This window comes from Haplochromis burtoni, unplaced genomic scaffold (genome assembly GCF_018398535.1).
Source record: "Haplochromis burtoni strain Fernald_Lab_line unplaced genomic scaffold, NCSU_Asbu1 Contig_111, whole genome shotgun sequence".
In the NCBI taxonomy this organism is placed as follows: domain Eukaryota; kingdom Metazoa; phylum Chordata; class Actinopteri; order Cichliformes; family Cichlidae; genus Haplochromis; species Haplochromis burtoni.
In genome coordinates this window covers 1,870,047-1,887,932 of record NW_024582472.1, presented here as the reverse complement: position 1 = coordinate 1,887,932, position 17,886 = coordinate 1,870,047, and the positions used below count along the sequence as shown (strand labels likewise).

At 38.5% G+C, this 17,886-nt stretch overlaps 1 protein-coding gene across 1 annotated transcript; it reads right to left on the bottom strand.

Moving 5' to 3' along the window:
* Positions 1-3,605: 3,605 nt before the first annotated feature.
* Positions 3,606-16,741, bottom strand: krt1-c5 (keratin, type 1, gene c5). Its single transcript, XM_005928823.3, has 9 exons — positions 16,610-16,741; positions 15,354-15,742; positions 15,057-15,139; positions 13,506-13,662; positions 11,442-11,606; positions 10,408-10,533; positions 8,707-8,924; positions 7,520-7,551; positions 3,606-5,990 (listed from the first exon to the last, which is right to left on the bottom strand). The coding sequence occupies exons 2-9, from the start codon at positions 15,732-15,734 to the stop codon at positions 5,875-5,877; spliced, it is 1,278 nt and encodes a 425-aa protein (XP_005928885.1). The 5' UTR covers positions 15,735-15,742; positions 16,610-16,741; the 3' UTR covers positions 3,606-5,874.
* Between the last annotated feature and the right edge of the window lie 1,145 nt (positions 16,742-17,886).

Below are 17,886 nucleotides of genomic sequence, written 5' to 3'. Positions count from 1 at the left end.
ATCAGAGGCGCTAGAATAAATGTTTTTGGTCTGGTAAGGAACACAGTATTTGTGTTAATGTGCCATATTGTGGCACAATGCAAATTGTTTCTATATTAAATATGGAAAAACTGGGTTGCAATTTCCCATACAAATCGACACAATAATAGTTATAGTGTAATAATGAACTGTGTTTTTTGCTTTTCAATTGCATGTACACTCTACTTTTTACCACAGGAGGGCGCTCTTCAACAGCAACATCATTCAAGGAAGTACAATTACCAATCCAATTTTTCTATATGCCTACAAGATATGGGCCCTCCGGTTTTCAGTTTCCAAACATGTGATGATTTTCAATCTTACAGAAAAGAAAAGAAAGAGAAGAAAAGAAAAGAAAGTGAAACAAACAGCGAGGTGTTTCCATCCTCTCTATTATCTTTCCCCTCATTAGAAAAAATGGGTGTTGACAGTTTTATCTTTGTGTTGTCTCTTCTGTGACCCTGTAATTCTTCTGTGTATCCTGATTGGATGAACTAAAAGTTATTAAACGCTTAAAGCTCTATGTCTGGAGTTCACTAGTTTCTCATCAAGGTGACAAAATACCAGCATGCTTTACAGGCTTCGCTTTAAGGCAGCAGATTCTGCCAATGTGTGCTTTCTCACAGGAGTGATAGCATACAGAAAATTCACACTGACATGAAACTGCACTAAATGTGAGCTGGAGTTTGTCTCGATTTCTGGATTACCGCCTCAGGTATTCACAGAATGAACCGAATGTTCCTCCGTGATTTAAAACATACAATATAAACAGATGAATATAAACAACCTTAATATAAGGCACGAGTATTTATATAATTTCTAGTTAGAGTCAACTGTATTATAATTATAGAAACTAGTAAATATCATAGCTTTCTATAGTTTGAACTTACAGTAGGTTGTGTGTTATGCAGTGTGGCTCCATGTGGTGACAAGCTGCCTGAACAAGGAAGACATTAGACTGTGAGACTTCATAACGATGTGAGAGGGAGCATGAGTGTCACAGGGCTGCTGAACAGACATTCAAACAGCTGCAGCAGACTTCAGGACAGTAGCTGACATCTCCACAGGCCTGTCAGACTGATTCATCATAAACACAACTCTTATTCTGATGTTTTATTTTCATGTAGAGGATGTTTTTCATCCAGTCACACTGTCAGTGTTTAGCTCAGTTTGGTCTCAGTTACTTTATTCATAGTATATCATAGTATATAATTATATGTTTTAACGTTTGTCCATTATCTTCAGCTTTTTCAACAATATACACAACATATTATGACTCTTTAGCTCTTTTATTAAATACTTATAACTTTATAACTATATTTACTTACATAGATATTTATTCCAGATAGCTAATTGTTATTATATGTATTTAAACTTATAAAAATATTGCCACATTTATGTAACTATTTAGTTTTATTCTTTTACTTAGAACTACTTTTGCATTATACAACAAACTTATTTGTACTTATTATACAATCTTTTATGGTTTATCCATACTTTGAAATACATAACCTATTCATATTCACTAAGTCCTCTAATTATATTGTAAGTAAGGATTTGTTTAATTAGTTGAGTGATATTAACCTGCTTACTCTATCACTGGGTTAGGAAGTAAAATGGCAGCCATATTATCAATGACACTCAGTTTAACTAACTATTTACACAGCCTTACATTGAAAACAAGTTAAATTGCTTATGACTTGGTAAAGATTATCTGTCATGCCCAGACAGTGTGGAGAGAAGAAAACAGAGAATGTATTTAGATCAGGTGAAGTTCAGTGTTGTGTCTCTACAAGACCACAGGACTGTCAAGGCTGTATGAGGGTTTTATGGGCGATGCCTGGGTGAATAAGAATGCTCCCAACACTGAATTAAAAGATGACTCCTGCTCTCCAGAAGCTTGACAGGAGAGGAATTAGATGAGGATGCCAAACACACTGCAACAATCACATCCAGTGGTTTTTATAGGAGAGCTGGTGGTTTATTTTCTTTGACTGGAATCCTAGAACCCACTCTGTCATAGGGCAGCTGTGAATAATCATCTAAAGAACAGAAGAAATCTCTACAGTTTAACAAAAGAACACTGGTCCATCCAAAACATGTCATTAAAAATAAAGGAAAACTGAGGACAGTCCATATGTAGAACATAGAGCAGAGGTGTCACAGCAGGTTTTAATTAAAAGTTTTTTTAGTCTGGGGAACTTTAAGCGGGCTGCTTCAATGTTCTGGACTGAATCCCATTTAACACATCACCTCTACCCACACAAAACCCACACCACACACTGAGCCACAACAGTCAATGTGGGTTAAATAACTCACTATTTACAAGACAAGAAGACAGACACTGCCCCTGTGGGAAGCCAACTCAGTCCCCAGAGTTCTTGGTCATAACAGAGCTATTTAAGCAGTTTGAATTTGAGTTTTTATGTCCAAGAAATGCTCAGCTAGACTGCAAAAATACAAAATGAAAACAGAAATGGTTACACCGAACAAACCAGGTACAGAAGGGAGCAGCCTCCAGGCAAAAATGTGTTGACATGTGAGTGGAGGCAAGTGGAAATTATGGGTGAGATCAAAAGGTTCCCCATCAAAAAAAATGATTGTTCTCCTCAGTGAATGGTTGTAAATGTATACAATAACACTGAATGAGCTGAATACTATTGGTTAATTATTCAAACTGTTCAAACAAATTCATTTTTTTAAAGTGGGCTCTGCTTCATGGTTTGGTCCACAGCCTACTCCTCCTCCCCTCCTTTACTTTGCAAACGGTAAGACATTATTAACACTCAGTAAGTTAAGCGGCCTGACTAGTAAAGCCTTTACTAGTCCCTAAGGACCCCAAAGTGCTTTACACAACCAGTCATCCACCCACTCACACTGGTGACGGCAAGCTACATTGTAGCCACAGCCACCCTGGGGCACACTGACAGAGGCAAGGCTGCCGGACACTGGCGCAACTGGGCCCTCTGACCACCACCAGGCGGCAACGGATGAAGGACACAACGACTGAGACTGTCCAAGCCGGGGCTCGAACCGGCAACCTTCCGATTACAGGGCGAACGCCCAACTCTTGAGCCACGATCGCCTCTAACATCTGAATAAGTTAATCACATTTACTGTTCTAACCAAGCATTTTAGCTTTGATAGGTCTCCATTAAATGTTGTGCTTCGGTTTAGGTGCCATGTTAATCTTAATGCACGTTTATGGCAGCAGGTGGTGTGTGCAAATACACTCACTGAACTGATTTTATTTGGTTTTAACAGTTTCCTCAATGTCCTCCACACCAGCCTTTTTTTTAAACAAGCCTGGAAACACCCCTGCTGCACACCTGCCAGCAATCCTGACTATTCATTACTTTGTGTTCCAACTGCCTGGTCCTCACTTTTCCCATATTATGTAGAGTCATCCCAAGAACACACATTTTTGAAATGTATTCAGTATTTAAATGAAGCCTCCTCCCTCAACACACAAACACCTCTAAGAAAGATAAAATCCTTCAGCGACCAGACAACAAAAACTCAAAGTGGCTGAAATCCCCAAATGACATCCTGACTGCACACGGAGCACTTTGTTTTCACAAGGAAACAAAAGGAGGAACATTTCCCAGTAAAAAAACCACACAAAAACAAAGACGAATCCTCTGGGTAGACACCCAAGTATCTTTTACTTGAGTCGCACATATAGCAAAAAAGCCCAAAACAAACTCTGATACGATTCTTACCTGTTCCACCTGTTGCACTTTGACTGTAGGCTCTTTGTTTCTGCATTGACATCTGACTTTTTCATACACCACCACAGCAGACCACATTAAACACTGCAGGAGCTTGCTCTGCCATCTTTTTTGTAAATTTTCACTTTAATGTGAACACAAACTCACAGAAACACACACACAAAGGTTGTTACCCGACACTGCTGGATTCAGGTTTGGTAGTTTCTGCTCTGTAGGTGCAGAATCACATTTCGTTTTTGTTCTCTGAGTATGAGTCAAGGTTTCTGTTTGAAACAAACCCAGAACACAAAACACATTTTAATCACTGAGTTTTATTGGCACTGTAAAGCCGCTTTGGTTAAAATGTTTATTTGGATATTAAAAGTACATAACAATACTTTCAGTAGTTTTTCACAGTGAAACTATCACACAATAACAGAGTTGGTACAGTCACTTTATGAATGACATTATTGGCACAGTTAAGACAAATATTTAAACACATTTAGCCTCCAGTGATGATCAAAAGAAAGGATTTAAAGTTTAGGAAATACTTTCATTTTCACTTTTCACATATATTAAACCTTTAAAATATTGGAAACCGCAAAAATACATGATTATGTTTTTCCTGGATGTTTCATTTTAATGCAATTTGAGCAAAGTCATCTATGACAGCATAACGGGAATAACATGCTGTGGCAGATAATTTCAAAAGAAACTTTTCTAACAACTCAACAAATATCAACACAAACTGTTTGCGGGCAGTGTGTGTGCTAGCTAAAGCTGCCCAGAGAGGGAGAACGACGCAAGAAAGACAGGACAGAAGAGGAGGAAGAGGGGTTATATTTAAAGGTAAGGACTGCTCAGTGATATTTGAAAATTGTAAACTGTTACTATCATGTTTTATACTATCATTTTTTAATCAAACAGTGGGTCTGTTTATGATGTGTTCTGATAAATTATACACTTTCATATTTTTTGAAACATCCTGCGAAACACACTGAGGTAAACTAACTAATTCAGATTTTTCAGTGTTACGCTGATGGATTTACAGTGACGCAGTGTGTTGGACTGTTGTGTTCATGGTCAAATTGGGTTACATCCAGTGTAGCAAATTTGATTTTAGGCAGATGATGATGTGTCCTACATAACAGATTCAAGCTGACTACATTCATTAGAATTGGAATACAGATTGGAATTTTGTTTGTAGTCTCACATACTAACATAATTTCATGATGATGATGATGATGATGATTATTATTACTACAAGCTTCAGTTAGCTTTGCACAAAAATCACTGGTAGAAATATCCTCTAAAAGTACTTTTAGTACATCTCAGAGCCTGTACTTTTACCGGAGTACTTTTTTAAACACAGGTTTCTGTACTTCTATTTACATAAAGAATACTTTTGCCACCTGTGATGATACTGGAAAAAGAACATTTTATGTATATTATTTGCATAACTGGGTCTTAATTAATAATTTCTAAAAATATGTGAAAATCTTTCATGCTGCAGAACTAGGATATATCAGTAATTCCATTTTATTTTAGAAAATAGTGACGAGAAGTTGCATTAAAAATGGGTTGACCTTTTCAAAGACATTTTAAGAAAATTAAACTTCATGGATTTGATTTAAAGACTGAAAAGCACAACAAAGACCATCACAGTGCATCATTTTCTAAACTGACTGTAACCCTCAGAAGTGTGGAAGCAATTATAAATCTTTAGTCAGACTTATTTTAGTATTGAAGAAGAAGAATCTGGTCAGCCTTGTTCCAATACACTGACAATAACGTGTGATAATCTTGTGATGTCTTATTCATCACTGCTGATCACCACAACCCTAACCCTACGGTAGAAGAATATGCCATTTTTTGCTTCTTTTTTCATATTCTTTGCAATCGTGGGAACAAAAAATTATTTTTAAGTGATGTGTATAAACTATTTATGTAAGACTATTATATAGGAAAGAAGATCTTTTTATATATCTCCAAAATACAGGTGTATGGTCACAGCTGGAGCCATTATTTAAACCTCACAGGGCTAATATTAGCTGTGATTAAATAAAGTAAATAAAGAAAACAATAATTTGATCCACAGTCAGCTAATGCTTTATGAAACATTGCTTCCGTACTGATGCACTTTGGTTCATTTTTTGCGTTCCTCGATCTCCTCCACCTCGCTGGACTCATCGACTACTTTGCCATTGATCATTGTTTGAGTGACGACTTTCACAATCTTCCTAGTCCTCACATCGGGGTCTTCTGTAACACAGGAGCGAACAATGGTTAGTCACACTAATGCTGCTAATCTAAAGCCACAGAAAGTGTCATTAACAGTGTAACAACAGTGCTATACTCAGATAAGAAGTTTATATTGAGGCTACGAAGCCACACTGACCCCAAGAAAAGGGATTCCTACTTTCCCCGAGTGAGTCATGTGCTATTTTGATTTTTTTATGATCCCGTGTGAGTATCAAGTGAACACATGTTCACAAAAGAGTTTGAATAGCAAAGGAAAGGATCAGATTTTCCTGCATTGTTGGCCTACTGGAAGAATTTAAGATGACTAAAATTACCCAGCTTTACAAGAGCAGACTGTAACAGACATAAAGGACAACAGCACTCAAGTTCTTTTTATACTGACTTCCTATAGAAGCCTGTACTGAAACATGGGACCCTTTTGCAGTAGTGATGAATTCTGGCCTCTGGTATGACACTGGATACCATTCAACAATGGTTTTCAAACTTTTTTTTGCCCAGAGCGCACCAAAGTTTCGAGGCACACCTGTATTCAAGTGTGTAAAAATAGATTCTGTGGCCTCGATCATGCCTGCTTGAGGATAAGCTGCAGAAACTGCTGGTGAGTATGCCTTCCTTTTTTACATTGGTTGCATTTGAGTGATGTACATTTCATCACCAATGAGGTGAAAACGAAGCTCCGAACTCTAATTATTTGTCCAAGCAAAGCTTTACTAAAATTTTACCAAATAAGAGTGTGTTGCTCAGAGGGACTCCAAGCAGACTGAATTTAAAAAAAAAAAAATGTAATAATAGTGACAAGACGTCCCACCTCTGCAAGCGATAATATCCAGTTAAGTTGGCCTTAAAATGCATTGCGATTGGTGGATTGTAGTGTGACATTGTGCGGCAGTGAGTCACAAAACATTTTCAGAAACACGAACATCTGCATCGAGCCTTGAATTTATGTCACTCTGTCCCAAGTCGCATAAATTCTCAAATGTTTGGAGCACAGACAGCAGCAGACACCGTGGATAAATATCTATTCTATTCTCTTGTAAAGTTCTCTAGAGTTCTCTTGTAGATCACATTTTTAGTTGGTGCGTTGTATTAAATGGCTGACAAGTGGACATCTGCAACGAGTGTCACGATCACTGTCTCGTGACAAGTGACATCCCCCTGACCCAAGCAGACCTTAGCACACCTCTAAATGCAAAAACTATAATTATAAAAACCATAACTGTAAGATTAAGGTACTTCTAGTAACTTATTGGTGCCATCCGCCTGTAGTATGATACCCACAATATTGTATTTATAACGGTTTCTTTTGTTCTACTAGCAAATAACTTCTATTATGAAAGAATTTAACACAAACCATCGACAGCCTTTATATCTCTGGTTTAAATTCAGCAGTTTTAAAGCATGTCAACTCTGGCTCAGAAAACTTGTTGGATTTCAAGTGCTTCTCCCAGACTAGCATTATCCAACCTAAACTTACAGATGACACGCTCAGATTTGCAACAGATTTGTTAAATTTAATAATCTGAACTTACTTTTAAGAGGTGGAGGGGGAGTTTCTTTCACCCTGTAGGACAAAATTATAATCAGTGAAGGCAAAGCAGAAAGCAGGTTCAAGCAAATACAGTTCTGCATTGTGGGAAAAAAACACTTTGTTCTCATGTTTTCTTTTGTCTAATTATTTATTGTATTTTATATTTATTCTTTTTTTCACTGTAGTTATGGGTATCATTTATTACACCTTGTCACTAATATTCATACCATTTAAGGTCATTAAGCTTGTTTATTAAAACTAAAGTACAAACTAAAAGTAAAAACATTTAAGTTAATGATTAAAAGTGTTTTAACTAACTGAAACATGCTTAGTTAGTGTAGTAAAAATGTTATTTTCACCTTGCTTGATGAGGCATTGATGCACATTTTTATTGAGAGTCTGACCATCGGTCAGTTGCTTTTAAAAAGTTATGTGTTTTTATTATATTACCTGCACTGATTTTTCTAAATGTGGTCTCAGAGACATGCCCTCCATACAGTAATTAAAAAGACTAAAACAAAACAATGAAACTAATAACAACTAAACAAAAACTAAACATTTTCAAATTCTGAAAACTAAACTGAAAATAAGTAAATCAACTCTGAAAACAAACTAAGAAGAAACTAGTTTAAAAACAAAAACTCAAATATGAAATAAAAATACTAACTAGAAAGCACAAAGCTATAATAACTCTGATATGAACAATCATAGTGAACTGAATATGATGCTACAGTTGCTTCTGGGTAGCTTAATTTGAACTCTGTCCAAAGTTTAGTCTATACAAACGTATGTGCAAAAGTAAATAACCAAATAAAATATAAGGTGTTAATAAACTTGAGATTCCTGGTAGGCTGATTTTTCCGTGTAAATGCGACCCCTGTTTCTAATCTACGCTAATCTAAAACAAACTGTGGTTAAATTTACTGAACAGACAAGATAATCTTATTTCTGCTAAAAAAAATGCACATATGTCCCAAAATGGAGAACAAGTCCTTTAATTCGAAGACTAATAAATGTACAAATGCCTCCTTCTTGTAGAAAGTATGAATAACTACAAGAGTCATTTGTTTTTTTTTGGATAATATTCAAGTAAAAAAATATGCATTTGAAAAGGAACTGGTCCTGTGACTGTTGTTATTTTGGGACTGTGCATCCCTTAGGCTTAGATTTGTTTTTCTACTTGCTTACACGTCCTCTCCTTCCAGCAGCCTCCTGTAGGTGGCGATCTCCATCTCCAGGTTCTGCTTGATGCGTAGTAGCTGTTCGTAGTCAGTCTTGTTGCGCTGCATGTCCAAACGCAGCTGAGACAGCTCATCCTCCAGCTGTGTCAGAATGGCCTGAAGACGGTCCATGTCCACAGAGTACTTGTGTCCCGATTCTCCGAGATTTCCCTCTAACACGCTAACCTGTAAACACAGCATACTGATGCTGAATAGCCACAACAGATAACTTATTCTCCTCTGTGTTACATAATTACTAAAGCTGGCTTGAATATTCAGACAGGTCGCCTCCTTCGCTATATGTCATCAAGAACTGCGTTTAAGGAACAGCTTTATCCTGAGAAGCACAGATAACAGTCTGAGCATGCATGGTTAAAAACACATAATGTCTTTGGGAACAATAATCAAATTTTGAGTTAGTTGTCTAAAATGTCGTCCTTTGCTTACTTAAGATGGGACTGCCCACTCTGATATTAAAATATATATATTTTTTTATTAAAGTGAAATAATTAATGCTCTAATGTCTGTGTGCTAAAGATGAAGCATCAATAATGAGGGTGCTGGCTTAGGGTGAAAGTAGAATAGACTTGCCTTTTGGGGAATTAATTACAGAGCAATCACAAATAACAAAATAACAAAACAGCCGTTTAAATATTTAAAACTGCATGAACATTTTTTTTGTTGCTCTTAATGGCATTTAAATCGTCATCGATTGTGTACACAGTGATTTCCGACAGTCAGAAAATTTTAAAATGACACGTTATTCTTGATTTTCTGACTTTCTTTAAATCTTTAACTGCTAAATCTCATCAGTAGTGCAAATACCTATAATGAGGCACTGGCTATAAGAAGCTGAAATGAAGCCGTTACTGTAAAGGATGCTCAGCACCAGGAAGTAAATCTTTAGGAGACTAAAATGAATCAATTAAAACATAAAGAAGGATCAAAGCTGTGTTAAAGGTTTGGCTTTGTTAAAGCTTTTCACAGTTCAAAAAGTAGTATAGCAGTCTTAATTTTGGGAATGGCTAAAAAAATATTAAGTTGTAAATTTATAGTCTGATACTGCTGCTCTAACGGGCTGTATGGTCTTCATGCAACAGTAGAAACTTTGAGGATGAAGGTAAACACAGTGAGGATAAAACGGTAAAGCCTCCATATTAACTCACTGTTCACACGGACCATAAAGAGTGTCACCACTGTCAGAAAATCAGTCAAAAGATTGCTGCTTTGTAATTTTACCTATTAAGAAGTTTTCCTGTCAGCACTATAATACGTCTTCATTACTGTGTGATCAGGCTGAGCAAATATCTGAAAGCTACATTTGCCTCCAGTGAACATGTCTGCATGCTGTACATTATTTCTGAGTTCACAGGAAGTGGAGACAAAACACCAGGTTTTTGTGTCTTGTCACACTGATTGATTGTGGAAGCATTATTAACCTGCTGTGTACATTGTATCTATACAGCAGCAGCTCTTAACTGACAAAAAGAAGGCAGCTGTTACCTATAGCTAGTCTCGACAAGTGTGCGGGGGAGGATGTGAGGATGGGGTGAGGACCAGTCATTCATGTGCCCTCATACAGGGTTTCTAATGTCTCTGTCTCACGGAAACCTCACCGCTGAAGAAGATAAGTAGTCATTCAAATGTATATGAACAAACTGTACTGTACCTGTTTACGAACACTCTCAAGCTCAACTTCTAGAGCCTGAAGGAAACGCCGCCTCTCACTGAGCTCACTTTGGGCACAACGCAAAGCCTCGTTGCTTTCTTTGACCTCCGACTGTACTGCCTCTAACTGTAAACACATAAAAACATAACATTCAAAACAATTCAACACAGCACTCAACTCAGGGTGCTTCATACTGTAAAGTAAAGACCCGACAACATTAGGCAGAGAACCCCCAAAATCAGGCAATCCCTTATGACTTGGAGACCTTGAAGAGGACGAACGTGCTTTAACAGGAAGAAACCAGAACCAAGATCAGGGCGGAGCAGTTATCTGCTAAAACTGGTTTGGTGATGACAGAGAAGGGAAGGGAAAAGAAAATTAATGTAGTAGCATAAAAATGCTCGATGAGTAACAAGAGGTGAAGTACTTGATTACTTTCTAGCTGCCCAAGCTGGTTAACTAAGCAATGTTTCAGGTCAACCTGATGCAGCGCTAACTATAAGCCAAAAGTGAAAGTTTGAAGCCTAATTAGTATATCATTGAATCTAGTTAGGGAGGTGGTTCTGGTAGCTGAAGGCTTTGCTTCCAGTTCTATTTTGAGAAACTCTGGGAACCAGACGTAGGCCTGCAGTCTGAGAGTGAAGCGCTCTGATGGGATAATATAATGCATTAAGGTCTTTAAGATGTTATGTGGACTGACCCTTCAAGACTTTCTATGCAAGAAGGAGGATTTTAAATTAAATGATGAGCTTAACAGGAAGCCGGTGAACAAACAAGGGACAAATATGATCCCTCGCTTTCTCTCTTTCTCTACTCGTTTGGACCAACTGACAGCTTTTCAGGGAGTTTTTAGGACATGCTGATAAAAAGAATGGCAATAGTCCCGACTAGCTGTAACCAATGCATCTAGTTTGTTAGGATAGGATAAATTGTAATTTTTACAATATTGCGGAGATGAAAGAAAGCAGTCCTACATATTTATTTACTGTGGGGAAAAGACAGAAGAACAAGAGCTGGTTTGTGCAGTTACACACCTTCTTCAGGTACCAAGACTCGGCCTCCTCCTTGTTCTTGCGAACAATGCCCTCATATTGGACCCTGAGTTCAGCCAAGATGGCCCCAAGATCAGGACTTTGAGCCGCATCCACCTCCACGTTCACCTGCTCATTGTCCAAACGGGCCTTCAGGGAGTTCATTTCCTGCAGACATTTAAAGAAGGAATGGAGGGAAAAAGCAGCATTTTACTGTAGATGCATTGTAATGTAAATCATGGTTATAACAGAAATATTTTGATGTCCACCTATTAATCCACCAACTTCAACTTCAAGTGGTTTTAGTACACTTAGTACTGCCTTTTGATACAGACATTGAGCAAACAAAAAGAAGTTGTGTGCTAAAAGAGCTGCTATATTAAATGAAAACCATTAACATCGTTGACATTTGTTTGTTTGCATTTAGTCATTTGAATGCCTCTGGTGGATTGTCTGCTTGTTTTGTTTGTTTGTTTTAATAAAGGAGGAGCTTTGAGGCTTCCTTTTAACTGGTGTGAGACTGTTTCAGCAGCGTGAGACTGAAGGTGAAAGTCATGCCATCAGCGCGAGAGCTGGTAAACCTGCTTTAACATCATCCATGTTGCCTAATTGGCTGTTTGTTTTCAATGAGCTAACCTATTGTTACAGCACATGTAGGTTAGAGTCGATCAAAACTCTAATGTACTTTGTTAAATTAGCTTTACACGTCTCCCCTGTGTTCCCTGTGACTTCTTGTGAAGTCAGTCTTGTTTTGGTGCTTGTTTATCTTTCTGTCTTTGTGTCATGTCTGAGTTTCTCTTTCCGTGTTCCGTTTCTTCCTGTTTAATTTTGGTGGTTTGTCGTGTATTCAGTTCTATTTGCCTGTCACCTGTAATTAGATGCAGCTGTTCTCACACCTGTTGCTTGTTCCTCGTTATCCTCTGCATATATATGTGTTGTCTCATTCATCCCTTGCCCTTTATCACATCCTCTCTCATGGCCGTGTCCTTCCTCGTGCATTTCCCCAGATGAGTTGTACTTTCAGCACCTGACCTGCTGCTCTTTGTTTAGTTAAGAGCTGTGCAATAAAGTTGTTCTGGAATTTTAATTCTCGCCTTCCTACTTTGACACCCATAATAACATCAGCTACATGTGCAGGAATAATCCCACAAAATCAGCTCAGCTTTCATATCACAGAAACTTCACAGCTCTCCGATAACTATTTTACGCTACCATTTCTCACTTCCTTTAAATCTTTACAGTAGTTGTAAAGTTTTTATTCACAACATATGAAGCCTCAAGAAAAAGCCAGTGCCAAGTGATAATCTTCAGAGGACTAGCCAAATATAATAAGGTTTTTTAAAGAAAGAATCCCACCGTGAATTAAAAGTTATTACTGTATTGTTCATAAAGCTCACAAGATAATTAAAGTTTAAATGAGTGATCACTGTAGCTGCCTAAAAGAGTGCAACCACAGGTTGTGTGTCAGAAGGCTTCATCTACTTCACCTTTGCTACAAATTAACTTCTGAGACATTTATATGGTAGCTGCATCAACACCTCTTGGGTTTTGTAGTTCTTACTGGCTGCAACAATTATGAATTTTGTTTTGTTTTTTAATTCTCGATTTAAGAAAAATTAGATGTGTTGAAAAATAACAAAATTAAAAAGCTGCGCTGTAAAGTTATGATAACACTCTAATTACAGTCAGTCAAATTTTGTACATTTTTAAGACAAAATAAAAAATTCCCTCTGTGTAAAATTCAGTCTACATCCTGGACACCACACCTGACTGCCTAAACACACACAGACTGTTGCGATGACTGGGCTCAAACACTCCTGCTTTGTGTACATTGGAGTTACCTCGTTATCTTGAAGCAGTCTGGTTACAAAGATGAAGGGTGTGTCCCTGTACTTATATTATCGTATTTCAGACACCGGACACTGTTTAAACCTTGTGGGAGAAAACACAAACTGACCTGGCAGAGAACTAGTTTATATGAACTTGTGTCTTGTGAAGAAGATAATAATAATGGATATGTAAACACTGCTTAACCTCATGTAACCTTCGTTTTGGCAGCAGTCTCACCTCCTGGTGATTCTTCTTGAGGAAGTAGAGCTCCTCCTTCAGGCTGTCCAGGTCTCCTCGGAGAGTGGCGATGATCTGGTCGTGGTCTGACTTTGCTCTCCTCAGAGCCTGACAGTCCCTCTCCACTGACTGGCACAAGGTGGCCTCTGCCTCCCATCTGCATTAAAAAAAAAACAGCATTAAAGACAAGATTAAATCAAATAAATGAATTTTCACACTTGTGCTGTAGCTCTGCACTTGAGAACAGAAATATCTGATGTAGTCAGGTTGGATATGAGCAATCAACAGAATAACAGCTGTGACTTTATTTCCAAAAGACCCATGTGTTGTGTTGAAGAGATTTCATATATAGAAATATGTACCACAATTTTATGGCACGTCAGCCAGGCAAATCAATAAGAATGCACACATACATTACCTACAACGTTCTGGGAAAAGCTCAAATTTCCTGAGGAAACGGGGGTAAATGCAGAAAGTAATCACAGAAATTACGTTTAACCTACCAGCTCTTCCTGTACACTATATCCAAGTAACCACGTTACCTATGGTGCATAGAGCATTTCTAGTTGTGTCAATGTGTCTGAAGTGGCTACTTCCTGCTGTCTGTACATGTGGAAAATATCCCAACATGATTCCCTGTAAATTCTCACAAGTTCATGTTAAGAGAAAAGGAGGTCATCAGTAAACATGTGCAATTTTAGGCCAGGTTTGTACCTTTTGTGTACATTATTGAAAAATACTCATTTTCATGAGATCTGAAAATACTGCAGATTATTTAATACAATCTTTCTGTACCTATAGATCAAAAATATTCCTGCTTCTGCATAAAGAAAAAGACTTTTGAACAAGTAGCAGAAGTGACACTTCCACGCTATTTTCATTTTTCCTCAAGTACCTCAGGAGGCAAGTAGCTCTTAAAGAAAATCAGTTCCCATGAACTTCTACATTAAAATATCCAACTTTACAACATCAAATAGCAGATTTACAGCCTGTTAACTCCTTCGTGTGGATACTGGTGTTAGGGGTGTTGACACTTTGATTAACAGGCACCTGATAAAGGCAGCTGGAGCTAATTAGTAACTCTTCTGTGAATTTGGCACTGAGGCCACTCAGGAATGGATGCACAAATGTGAAAAATCGCATGCAAACTCCTGCAAAGCTCAAAGTTATTAAGGTCCACACTCACTTTGCTGTAAATACCATGAATCACTGTCAGCTGACATATTACTCCCTCACATTAGACCACAAAACATACTATCAACACACTGTGAAAAACACCAGCAGCAGGTATTTCCTGACTCTGTCACCTTTAGCTTCACCTTACCAACTGTAGAATCTCCGTAAGGGGACGATTCTCTTTCTGGCCTGCACCATCTATCATATTCCCCCTCTAACTGATGTTGCCATTGTTTGGTACTGGAGCACCCACCGTGGGAATAAGGCATTTATTTTGGCCCCTGACAGAAAGGTCATTTATTCATACTGTTTTGCAGTCTGGCGCTCCCATGTGAACACTCACAGCCAGGGAAAAGACTGCAGTGTGACACTCACTTGACCCTGAAGTCATCAGCCGCCAGCTTGGCATTATCAATCTCCAGCATTATACGGGCATTCTCCAGTGTCTTCTTTCTCACCTAAGTGAAAGAACACGATGCACAGCAAGTTAAAATTACGTGTAGTTTTAATGTGTCTAGTTAAATATTAATTTGTTAAGCTGAGTTCTTCCACCAAAACTGCACTTTAAATTAGAGAATTCATGACAGAACATCACGCACAAATATTATTATTTTTTTCTCAAGACAGGAAGTCTTAAAATGAATTGTATAGTCTAAAGCACTAGACACTGACCTCCTGTCCAATGGCATGGGCCTGTGCCATCATCCCCTCAATGTCGTACCCTTTTGGAGCTCTGTCCAGCATAAGCTGCTTGATCTTCACCTCCAGCTCAGCATTGGATTTCTCCAGTGACCGCACCTTGTCCAGGTAGTTGGCCAGCCTGTCGTTCAGGCCCTGCATGGTCTCCTTCTCGCTGACGCTGAGGCCGTTGATGGAGAGGCTGGAGCCCAGCACATTGAGGCCATTGCCCAAAGAGAGGGAGCGTGACAGAGTGGCGATCGAGGAAAGATTGGAGACAGAGGGTTTGGAGCGGATGCTGCGTCCACTGCCCCTCACAGAGATGTTGGAGAAGGAGGGCTGCCGCACTGAGCGCACAGAGAGAGCAGAGGCCATGGTGTCCACTACACAGATAGTTAGATACATTTGGGTCAATAAGGATCAATAAGGAAGACAAAAACACACCTAGATGTCTTTTTATGCCTATCATACACCAGAAAACCCTGAAAGGGCTAAAAGTCAAGGCACCCTGTCATATCTTAAGGTAGTATGTCATTAGGCATTGTTCAAAGAATGGAGTCACTATTTACGAGGTTATAACTAGTTTCCTTTTGAGATGATTTCCCATCAAGAAAATAAAATAAAAATATTAGTAGATTGATACATGAACAGGCTGTCATGGCCACTTCTGTCTTATTTTGTTCTCAAAATCACCCAAAAGGAAAAAACAGAAAGTACTTCAGAATAGACAACACTGGTTAGGAAAACAGACAGTGCACACCTATTGGTTCTTAAAGTCACATGATTAATCCAGCAAGATCAGCCATTTGATTTGTCTTGTTGGATTTGATAGATCTGAAACAACTCTGAGTTTTATGACTTTCTACTAAACGATTGCCAAAAATGTAACAATAAATGATTTTCTTGAGATCCTGAAAAACTTAAAAAGTCACTTGGATCACCCTGTAACATTTTTTGTCATTTTTTGTCTCCCTTTTCCAGGTTTCTGTTGAACATTCAAGCAGGAAATATTACCAATCATGTTTCTGTTCCACTAAAGAAACACTGTGTTTGAAATACAAGTGCTGGATACCAAGCATCATCACTCTTTCCTCGTCACAGAGTTATTTAAGAAGAACAGCAATGACGTTCTAGTAAATTTCAAGTCCCTGAGACCTTTACATTATCCAGAAAATGTGTTCCCTATTCAGCTACTCTGAGCTGTAAATTGATGAACAGAAACAGAGGAAAGGGACAAAAACAGTATTTACCTGGAGCTCAGTTGTTCAGTTGGTCTCTTCTTGTCGCTGATGGTGAGAGTGATTGCTGTTGCTGGAGCAGCTTTCACAGGTGAGTCCGGCTGTAGAGGATCAGCTGTCCTGGCTGGGGAGGAGCCAATCATGTAACCAATCCCACAACAACAAAGGAGAGGATGCAATATGACACCTTGTGGAGGACTGAAAAAATACAGAGGTGCACATGAGTTTAAATCAATGTGTCCTTTCATTTGAGGAAAAACTGTACTGCTACTGTCAGTATAGTTTATAGTTTAACCTGCTTTTTTCAGGTAATATAAGTATATCTAAGATGAATATGGCAGAAAAATCGTTCAAAAGAGAACAAATGTAATAGGTTGTTGGGGGAAAAAAAGTTGCATTCACTCAATATTGTTACATAAAAAACAAGCCAGTCCTGCCCAGCAGAAAATTTGGCCTTTACTTCTATATTTGTCCTCACAATAGCTTCCTCAGACTTGAATCTGACCTGTCTCTTTCCACAGTGGTTGTATTGAGAGCAGACACAATGGCTTTAGAGTGATGTGAGAAGGCTTCACCTGAGGACGGCCAGCCAGGATGGGAAGAAACGAGAGGAAACGGGAACAATGAAGAGAAAGAATGAAAAGAAAGTGAAGACCCCTGAGAAATACACAAAGAAATGCAGGGCGTAGTTGTGGATGAACTGGAAACCTGGCTTATATTTACACACTCACAGACACACACACCCACATCAACACGCACAGGCACCATTTTATAAGGGTGAATTGTCTCTCAGCCCTCTATTTCCATCTTAGAGCATATAATCCCTTGTTACTGTTGAAAACATGTATGACTTTTGATTTCTTTGGGCTTTATCATGCCAAGAAGATCAGAGCTCTCAGTGACAGTGACCTGATTTAGTGCTGTATGAATTACATCTCACTGCAGCCATCCCCGCCCAGCGCTCGTCTGCATTGGCCAGCTACATTCTGGTCACAGCTCACGGTGGAAACTTTCTTTTGTGCCGTTTCTAAGCTAACCGTAAAAGTCACCTATAACCTGTCTGTTTCTACAGGCTGCAGGCACAGTAACATTAATGACTTAAAGCTGTCCAACTTGGCCCAGAATGAATCAAACAAATGGATATTAACTTAAACTGAATGCAGTCTTAACTGCAGGACAAGTGTGTCTGTATTACTGTGTCACTACATTATAATGTAATACAACTGGATGTATACATGTTGTACAAATACACTTGTGCTGATATTCGTTACATTTTTCTGATGTATGTG